At 40.6% G+C, this 10,547-nt stretch overlaps 1 protein-coding gene across 1 annotated transcript in view; it reads right to left on the bottom strand.

Moving 5' to 3' along the window:
- Positions 1 to 10,547, bottom strand: part of LOC133564490 (chloride channel protein 2-like) — a 361,490-nt gene that overhangs the window by 37,604 nt on the left and 313,339 nt on the right. Inside the window, exon 20 of the mRNA XM_061918842.1 lies at positions 1,189 to 1,227. Coding sequence (XP_061774826.1) covers positions 1,189 to 1,227 — 39 coding nt within the window. The remainder of the gene's footprint in view (positions 1 to 1,188; positions 1,228 to 10,547) is intronic.

The following is a 10,547-nucleotide window of genomic DNA, read 5'->3' as shown; positions in this document are numbered from 1 at the left end:
GCCCTAAATCACTAGTGTCTCAAAGGGCTGCACAAACCACTACGACTACGACATCCTCGTAGAACCCACATAAGGGCAAGGAAGACTCACAACCAGTGGGACGTCGGTGACAATGATGATCAACTGGTCTAAAAAGGGAGTCTATTTAAAGGCTAGAGTATACAAATGAGTCTTAAGGTGAGATTTAAAGGCTTATAGTGAGGTAGCATCTCGAACTGTTACCGGGAGGGCATTCCAGAGTACTGGAGCTCGAATGGAAAACGCTCTATAGCCCGCAGACTTTTTTTGGGCTCTGGGAATCACTAATAAGCCGGAGTCCTTTGAAAGCAGATTTCTTGCCGCGACATATGGTACAATACAATCGGCAAGATAGGCTGGAGCTAGACCGTGTAGTATTTTATACATAAGTTGTAAAACCTTAAAGTCACATCTTAAGTGCACAGGAAGCCAGTGCAGGTGAGCCAGTACAGGCGTAATGTGATCAAACTTTCTTGTTCTTGTCAAAGGTCTAGCAGCCGCATTTTGTACCAACTGTAATATTTTAATGCTAGACATGGGGAGACCCGAAAATAATACGTTACAGTAGTCGAGGCGAGACGTAACAAACGCATGGATAATGATCTCAGCGTCTTTAGTGGACAAAATGGAGCGAATTTTAGCGATATTACGGAGATGAAAAAAGGCCGTTTTAGTAACGCTTTTAATGTGGGGCTCAAAGGAGAGAGTTGGGTCGAAGATAATAACCAGATTCTTTACCGAGACGCCTTGTTTAATTGTTAGGTTGTCAAATGTTAAAGTTGTATTATTAAATAGAGGTCGGTGTCTAGAAGGACCGATAATCAGCATTTCCGTTTTTTTGGCGTTGAGTTGCAAAAAGTTAGCGGACATCCATTGTTTAATTTCATTAAGACACGCCTCCAGCTGGCTACAATCTGGCGTGTTGGTCAGCTTTAGGGGCATGTAGAGTTGGGTGTCATCAGCATAACAGTGAAAGCTAACAAATGTTTAGAGGTAAGAACTTTGCCGGAGAAACAATTAAGCGTGTAAGTTGAGATACTACTGTATTACTACCAAGGGAGTATTGCACTTAAATAATGTCAAGAAAAAGTGAACACCTAAAAAAATAAAGGCAAAATATATACCAATGTGTTTCTCAGAATAATTGGTGTGCTTATAACCCTTTCTTACCTCTCTGAGCGTCATGTCATCTTCCACATCGCCATCATCCTGCAGAGACAAGACCCAGAAAACCAGTCAGTAGAGCCCCCTAAAAAAAACAAACGACTAGGAGCACTTGGTTGAATTGTAACTGACAAAAGCTTAATTGTGAGTATGGTATGATGTAGTATGACATCCTGCTGGATACTATTTGTATTACTAAACTGCAGCCCTTCTATCATCAAGATGAAATGTCACAAAGCAGACACATGGTCGCCCATGCATCACATCATGACACTGGACAGCGGAGTGATGACAGAAATAGAGTGAGCGACTAAAAGAGCGACTACAGTGCACCTATTGAGTGAGGATGTGTGATGTTTGAGATCTGGGAGCAGATGATCATTACAATGATGGATTGGCACTGGCCTCAGAGCCTCCAGTTCTTTCGGGTTGACTTTTCCAATGCTGTTTGACGAGCTGGAAAAGAACTCTGTTTTGTATTAAAATGATTGTGTTGAGTAATATGCTGCGGAAAATCGTTATTTACTTGCGCTGAACTTAATGTCTGTGTTTGGACAAAAACAAGAAGGGGGGGAAAGTAAGCATGACCCAGGGGCTGATGGGAGCACGAGCTCATTTATCCTCATCGCTGTGGCGGACGACCTGTTGGTAACCCTGGCAACTGCAGCCGCGGGGGTAGAAAGAGGTGCTCTCCAGTAGCATTATGCAAGCAGAAGGCAATAGTGCCTGGAGTTGATGAGACCGAGCACACACACACTGCTGCACACACAGACGAGAAAACACACACGCATCACTAAACACAACACAAGGCAACTCTGAATGTCAAACTGTATTCAAGAGGCAATGTGTAAGCCAAACGAGCACAGTAGCCATGGTTTCCCACAGGACCGCAATCTATTTGTAGTGGCGAGTAGGGATGGGAACTGAATTCTGTAGTTTTATTGGTACCAACTGAATTCCATTTATACTACCGGGCATCAATTCACTTTAAATCAGGGGTCTCAAACTCAATTTACCTGGGGGCCAATGGACGCAGAGTTTGAATGAGGCTGGGCCGCAAGAAAAGATTTCTCAAAAACATTTTTGCATACTCCTCAGCATGTCTAGTAGTATAATGACGTTTCAAATTGTATCCCTTGTGCACCGCAACTTTCTCTGTGCAAATAAGACACGTCGGGATGCCCCTGTGCTCAACAAAGAAATATTAGATCTCCCACTTTTCCTGGAATTGCTCATCACGAACCTTTCTCTTCACTGCAGGCTTTGAAAAAGACATGTTTGTGTTTAGCCAACGCACGGAGAATAATGTTATTTCCGCAATGTGTGTCGTTCCGCTTTTCCTCCCTTCAAGCGGAACATTATCACCAGACCTATGCAAACGTCAATATGTACCTTGATGTTGCAGAAAAAAGACCATGTATTTTTTTAACCGATTTCCGAACTCTAAATGGGTTAATTTTGGCAAATTAAACGCCTTTCTGTTTATCTGTGTTTTAGCCGTGACGTCAGAACATGACGTCACCGAGGTAATACACCCGCCATTTTCATTTTCAACACATTACAAACACCGGGTCTCAGCTCTGTTATTTTCCGTTTTTTCGACTATTTTTTGGAACCTTGGAGACATCATGCCTTGACGGTGTGTTGTCGGAGGGTGTAACAACACTAACAGGGAGGGATTCAAGTTGCACCACTGGTAAGAAATCTACCGCCAGACCCCCATTGAATTTGCCAGAGTGTCTTCACATTTGACCGGTGATGCTAAGACAGACATAGCAGAGAGATGTATGGATAACCTGCAGATGCATTTGCAACGATTAAGTCAACGAAATCACAAAGGTGAGTTTTGTTGATGGTGTTGACTTATGTGCTAATCAGACATATTTGGTCACGGCATGACTGCCAGCTAATCGATGCTAACATGCTATGCTAATCGATGCTAACATGCTATTTACGCTAGCTGTATGTACATTTGAAACTAGATACCCACATTTAATGTGAAAGAAACACTTACCAATCGACAGATTTAAGTTGCTCCAGTGTCACAAGATGCAAAAATCCTGATCGTTTGGGCTGCACATTTTACCGGCGATGCTAATAAGGCAGCCATGCTATGGGCCACTTCATTAGGTACACCCATGCTATGGCCGAATAGCGTCAATAGCTATTCGCTCAATAGCTTCAATTTCTTCTTCAATTTCGTTTTCGCTATCTGCCTCCATACTCCGACCATCTGTTTCAATACATGCGTAATCTGTTGAATCGGTTAAGCCGCTGAAATCCGAGTCTGAATCCGAGCTAATGTCGCTATAACTTGCTGTGGTAACCGCCATGTTGTTTGTATTGGCAGCCCTGTATGACGTCACAGGGAAATGGACAGTCGCATCGCAAATAGCGAAAATCAAAAACTTTAAAGCTTTTTTTAGGGATATTCCGGGAGGTGTAAAATTTTGAAAAACACTTCGAAAAATAAAACAAGCCTCTGGGAACTGATTTTTATTGTTTTTAACCCTTTTGAAATTGTGATAATGTTCCCCTTTCAGCAACACGGCGGTCGGCGGATAATAGCCAGGAAAGTACCGGGATGTCGAGCGCAAAAAAGTGACGGCTCCCGGAGTGTTATCTTGCGTCATATAGTAATGTATGTAGTGTTCATTGTGTGAGGCAATGCAATTTAAACAATAAAAAAATAAATACAGAAAAGTTTGAATTGGTCCAGGTTTTTGGAGACTTATTACTGACGGACAGGTGTCGCGGTGTGACTACAGCCAGGCACGTAAGAGAACCCTCGTCTCCTTGGTAACGTGTCTGTCGCGTTCACTCATTTGCCGCTTTTCCACTAATGCAGAGGGAGGCAACCCAGAACGTTGAAAGATCCATTTTGGACCCACATAACAAAAATTGTCTCTGTCTGGAGCCAACGGGGAGCCAATCTACCAATCACCACACCGTGATTGGTAGATTACTTCAGTGCCGCACACAACGCGGGCAAGCGCCATTCATATAAAACTCGCGGGCCGCTCTAACATTAAACTTTCATATATTAGGTGGGGGCCGCAAAATAACGTCTCGCGGGCTGCAATTGGACCGCAGGCCGCGTGTCTGAGACCCCTGCATTAAATCAAACTGTGACATATTTCGATACTATTGTTGCACGTGAAGTCCCGTCCGGTTTCAGACTCAGCGGGCAAACACGCAATCTAGCAACACTCAGAGCGGATTCAGACCGTCTCTAGGTAAGGCTGCAATTGTCCAAGACAACAAAGCAAGTATGACTGATAAAAAACAGTCAAACATACAGTAAGGCTCTTCTTTTCAAAATACGCTAGATTGATGCTAATTCAAAAAGGATTTGCCATTGACATGCTACTGATTAGCTTGGTAATGACAACGACAACTATGATGCATGTTACATTCAAACAGCTGGGGCCTGATAGAACAACAGTTGCGTGGTTTTCCTATGAAAAATAGACACATGTTCAATTCCCCCCAAAAACATATGAAAGTTAAACATTTTATGTTTTAAAGTGTGTGCACACTTTTTCTTTCACATCACAATCAACTTGAAATTGGTCCCAGATGTAGGCGTGGCTTGGCAAACCCAGACCACGCCTACTTATAAATACGCAAATCATATTGGAAGTCGCCCTGCACTTGAGCGCTGCACACGCCCAACCAGGATCCGGTCGGATTCAAGATTCACTTCCTGGTGGTCTACATAACATCCAATGATGGTTCTTTGGTCAAAATTTTGCATGAATTATGTTTTACAGACCATCTTCCAGTCGCTTTCTGAGCGTCTCTTCAGAACGCGCCGTTTTGTGGTCTGTCTTATTTACGTGCCTCCACTTTGACGGTCTTCTCCCTGCCATCTTTTGTTGTAGTTTTTAGCACTTTCATAGTAAGTCTTCTAAGAGATAAAAGTTCAAACTATACGCTACTATTAGAAATGGCAACAGTGGGGGATGCATGTGCAAGTACGAGCCAGTCTGCCCCAAAACAAGAGGATAGAGACAAAGAAAATACTATTGACTACAACATGGACTACGATGGCGGACTCGCACAAGTTAAAGTACCAATGATAGTCACACACTATGTGTGGTGAAATTTGTCTTCTGCATTTGAGCCATCCCCTTGTTTTAACCCCCAATTCCAACCCTTGAAGCTGAGTGCCAAGCAGGGAGGTAATGGGTCCAAATTTTATAGTCTTTGATATGACTCATCCGGGGTTTGAACTCACAACCTACCGATCTCAGGACGAACATTCTAACCACTAGTAATATTTTAGCCATGCCTCCAATTTTAGGGACTTATGCAGACCCCAATTACACAATAACAGGTACCAATAGCTGGGTTGCAATCACAAGACCTGGAAGTATTTACAGGTTTCAGGTGATGGTCGAACGTCCCATTTGCGCGTATCACAAAAGGTTTTTAAGTGATCATGATAAAATATTCAAAATGGGATAAAGTGGATTTATACACCTTTAAGAAAAATAATTTTTGAAAGATGTAAACCATTGATCATCACCAAGATGTTAGTGCTTGCCTGGAACTCACTCCCTTCGACACTTACACAGATATTTATATCTGAGTGGTCCACAAATTTGGCATTAATCCGTGAAAGACAATACTGGATTTATTTGTGCATCGCTAAGTACCGTATTTGATCTACATAACCAGGGCGGTGCTTCTGTGATTGTGACGCCAATGAGAAAAGGGATATGTTTGTTTGCAGTTGATTTCCCGCTGCAAATATTAGTCTATCATTTACAATTCATGTCTGCAGATCTTTTTATAATGTGAAGCTCATATTTTGTCTCATCATTTAGCATTCTATGTCCCTGTTGTTTAGTATGAATAAATGATAAATGGGTTGTACTTGTATAGCGCTTTTCTACCTTCAAGGTACTCAAAGCGCTTTGACATTACTTCCACATTCACCCATTCACACACACATTCACACACTGATGGAGGGAGCTGCCATGCAAGGCGCCAACCAGCACCCATCAGGAGCAAGGGTGAAGTGTCTTGCTCAGGACACAACGGACGTGACGAGGTTGGTTCCAGGTGGGATCTGAACCAGTGACCCCCGGGTTGCGCACGGCCACTCTCCCACTGCGCCACGCCGTCCCTAGCGTCTTTGCTAGCGATATCAATATTCCCGGGATAGATTTATCCATCTAGTTTATTATTACTATTAAGGATATTTTCTTTATGCTAACGCATCGCACAACATAAGCTTTTAGTTTCTGTTATGAAAATCGACAAGTAAAATACGTTAGAATAGACGAACAAATACAATATTTATTACTAAGACTTAACATGATGTTATTTTATTTGCACAAGCAGGTCTTCATAGTTATATTTAGGCATAGAAACCACAAAACAAAGAAAGTAATGCGATCTATTGTATATATGTGTGTGTATGTATATATATATATATACATACATACATATACAAACCCCGTTTCCATATGAGTTGGGAAATTGTGTTGGATGTCAATATAAACGGAATACAATGATTTGCAAATCATTTTCAACGCTTATTTTAATGAATGCACTACAAAGACAAGATATTTGGTGTTCAAACTCATAAACTTTTTTTTTTTTTGCAAATAATAATTTACTTTCAATTTCATGGCTGCAACACGTGCCAAAGTAGTTGGGAAAGGGCATGTTCGCCACTGGGTTACATCACCTTTTCTTTTAACAACACTCAAACGTTTGGGAACTAGGGGAAACTAATTGTTGAAGCTTTGAAAGTGGAATTCTTTCCCATTCTTGTTTTATGTAGAGCTTCAGTCGTTCAACCGTCCGGGGTCTCCGCTGTCGTATTTTACGCTTCATAATGCGCCACACATTTTCGATGGGAGACAGGTCTGGACTGCAGGCGGGCCAGGAAAGTACTCACACTCTTTTTTTACGAAGCCACGCTGTTGTAACACGTGCTGAATGTGGTTTGGCATTGTCTTGCTGAAATAAGCAGGGGCATCCATGAAAAAGACAGCGCTTAGATGGCAGCATATGTTGTTCCAAAACCTGTATGTACCTTTTAGCATTAGTGGTGCCTTCACAGATGTGTAAGTTACCCATGCCTTGGGCACTAATGCACCCCCATACCATCACAGATGCTGGCTTCTGAACTTTGCATCGATAACAATCTGGATGGTTTGCTTCCCCTTTGGTCCAGATGACACAATGTCGAATATCTCCAAAATTAATTTGAAATGTGGACTCGTCAGACCACAGAACACTTTTCCACTTTGCATCAGTCCGTCTTAAATGATCTCGGGTCCAGAAAAGCCGGCGGCGTTCCTGGATGTTGTTGATAAATGGCTTTCGCTTAGCATAGTAGAACTTTAACTTGCACTTACAGATGTAGCGACGAACTGTATTTAGTGAAAGTGGTTTTCTGAAGTGTTCCTGAGCCCATGTGGTGATATCCTTAAGAGATTGATGTCGGTTTTTGATACAGTGCCGTCTGAGGGATCGAAGGTCACGGTCATTCAATGTTGGTTTCCGGCCATGCCGCTTACGTGGAATGATTTCTCCAGATTCTCTGAACTTTTTGATGATATTATGGACCGTAGATGTTGAAATCCTTAGATTTCTTGCAATTGCACTTAGAGAAATGTTGTTCTTAGCATTTTTTGGGAAACTGTTTTTATACCCAATCATGGCACCCACCTGTTCCCAAATAGCCTGCACATTTGTGGGATGTTCCAAATAAGTGTTTGATGAGCATTCCTCAACTTTATCAGTATTTATTGCCACCTTTCCCAACTTCTTTGTCACGTGTTGCTGGCATCAAATTCTAAAGGTAATGATTTGCAAAAAAATTAAATAATTATCAGTTTGAACATCAAATATGTCGTCTTTGTAGCATATTCAACTGAATGTGGGTTGAAAATGATTTGCAAATCATTGTATTCCGTTTGTATTTACATCTAACACAATTTCCCAACTCATATGGAAACGGGGTTTGTACTGGCAAGTAAAGACAAATTCAGAGCATGCATAAAATAAAGTGTGACAGCAGTTCTGCTGACATAAGACCATAAAAGCTTCATATGCTGCTTTTTACCAAAGATTACAAAGGTTTGTTGCTCTTTCATTCCTCCCTGCAGCTATCTATCTTTACATCCAGACTTGAATCGCCAATTAGTGGCACACATCCAAGGCCGGCTTGGCAGAAAACGCACACTTGCACACTTAATGAATTGATGAAACATGATAGCATGCAGCCAAGACTTTTTACATTTTTAGTCCTCATCCCACAGGCAGGAGAGCGTTAAACAATGGTGCTCTATTCTAAAAGAATATGGTATACAAGATCAAATTAAATCAATGATGCAATATTGTAACGAGTTAAGACACTGTGTTTACATGGGAGAAAGAGAAGTGTAGACAAATGGACACATTTCATGTTTGACAGTATGGAGAACTACACAGCTATATAAACATGCGGAGCGATTATCACAGCTTATTATCACAACAGCTTATTATCACAACTATCTTGAAGCAGCATCCACCGGCAAATAATCCTGACTAGTTAAGCGAAAGGAAGCGACTAGTATTGTAACGATACCAAAATTATTTCGGGATTTTTCTAAATAAAGGGGACCACAAAAAATTGCATTATTGGCTTTATTTTAACAAAAAAAAATATCAGGGTACATTAAAAATATGTTTCTTATTGCAGTTAAGTCCTTAAATGAAATAGTGAACATACTAGACAACTTGTGTTTTAGTAGTAGGTAAACAAACAAAGGCCACCAAATAGTCTGTTGACGTATGCAGGAACATATTGTGTCAGTTTCCATTCTATTATTTTGTATACACTATGAGGGACAAACTGTAAAACTCTATTATTAATATACTTGTTCATTTACTGTTAATATCTGCTTACTTTTTGTTTTAACATGTTCTATCTACACTTCTGTTAAAATATAATAATCACTATCATTATTCTTCTGTTGTTTGGATGATTTACATTAGTTTTGGATGACACCACACATTTTGGTATCAATCCGATACCAAGTAGTTACAGGATCATACATTGGTCATATTCAAAGTCCTTATGTGTCCAGGGACATATTTCCTGAGTTTCATTTTAAAAAAACGAAAGTTGTTGTGATGCCAAAAAATATCGACGTAAATATAGTAGTATCGACTCGATACGTGCTTGTACTTGATATCATTACAGTGAATGTTAGGTGTCGATCCACCAGCGGTTTGTTTACATTTTGATGCTGTTTGAGCTACGGTGTGTAGTGAAGAATGTTTAGCTATTCCTCGTCCTGCAGGGATGATACTTGTAAGAAATGTACTTTGTCGCCATGGAGACCGGGATTAGATTTAGAAGTAGCGAAAACACTGCCGACGGCAGATGGACATTAGCCGTTAGCTAGCTATCCATGTCTTAAAGCAACTCTTCCTGAGGGAGTTTCATTGTTATAACTTCACCTTTATCGTTAGTTTTCAAGCCAAAATGCATCCGTTCTCCATTTTCTGTCTACACACTGTCTGCGTGTAAGTACTCTGGGATCGTGTGCTGCCGAACATGCTCCTCTGCTTGTAAACCAGCCATGTTATGACGCGACTTTGAAGCAGACGCGGGACCAGTACGTTTCAGAGACGGCATCATACTGAAAATGATTCATTAGTATTCCGGTACTATACTAATACCGGTTCCATTAAGGAGGTCTAGTTGGATATGCAGAGTTGATATACTACTTTGTACAGTATTATTCATATAATATTATTACTAAACAATCGGAAAACATAATTGATTTTTTTTTCATTTTGAAAGGGGTCTTTGTTAAAAACAATTCCTTGTGGTCTACATAAAATGTAATGGTTAAAATAAATGTTGCATAGATTATGTTTTACAGACCATCTTCAAGCCACTTTCTGACCGTCATTTCAGGATGCACCTTTGTGTGGGTGGTCTTTTTTACATGCCTCAACTTCCACTGTGTCATACTACAATAGTGGACTCACTTAAAGCTCTTCAGGTAGATTTTTACCAAATATGGAGAAATCCACTTGCGTCACACTCGGGAGAAAAAAACGTCACAAGTGGAGCAAATTTCATAAATATCTCTGCCATGCTTCCATGGTTTAATTAAAGTTTTTCAGGACTTGTCTTTTAGTCCCAAAAAGCTTTAGCTATCCCAAATACACAAAAATAGGTAATTGATTGAAGGCACCAAAAGGTAAGAAAAGTTGGTTATGCATTACAGGACCCCTCTATGCCGCCAACACAATGCAATATATGTTTTTGCACTTTTAAATTATATATAACACAAAGCTTAGTGTGAAATTATTGACGAGTTATTGGTATACATTTTACAAAAACA

Source organism: Nerophis ophidion, linkage group LG13 (assembly GCF_033978795.1).
Source record: "Nerophis ophidion isolate RoL-2023_Sa linkage group LG13, RoL_Noph_v1.0, whole genome shotgun sequence".
Taxonomy (NCBI): domain Eukaryota; kingdom Metazoa; phylum Chordata; class Actinopteri; order Syngnathiformes; family Syngnathidae; genus Nerophis; species Nerophis ophidion.
Note: the sequence above shows the minus strand (reverse complement) of the source record. Positions and strands in the feature narration are given on the sequence as shown.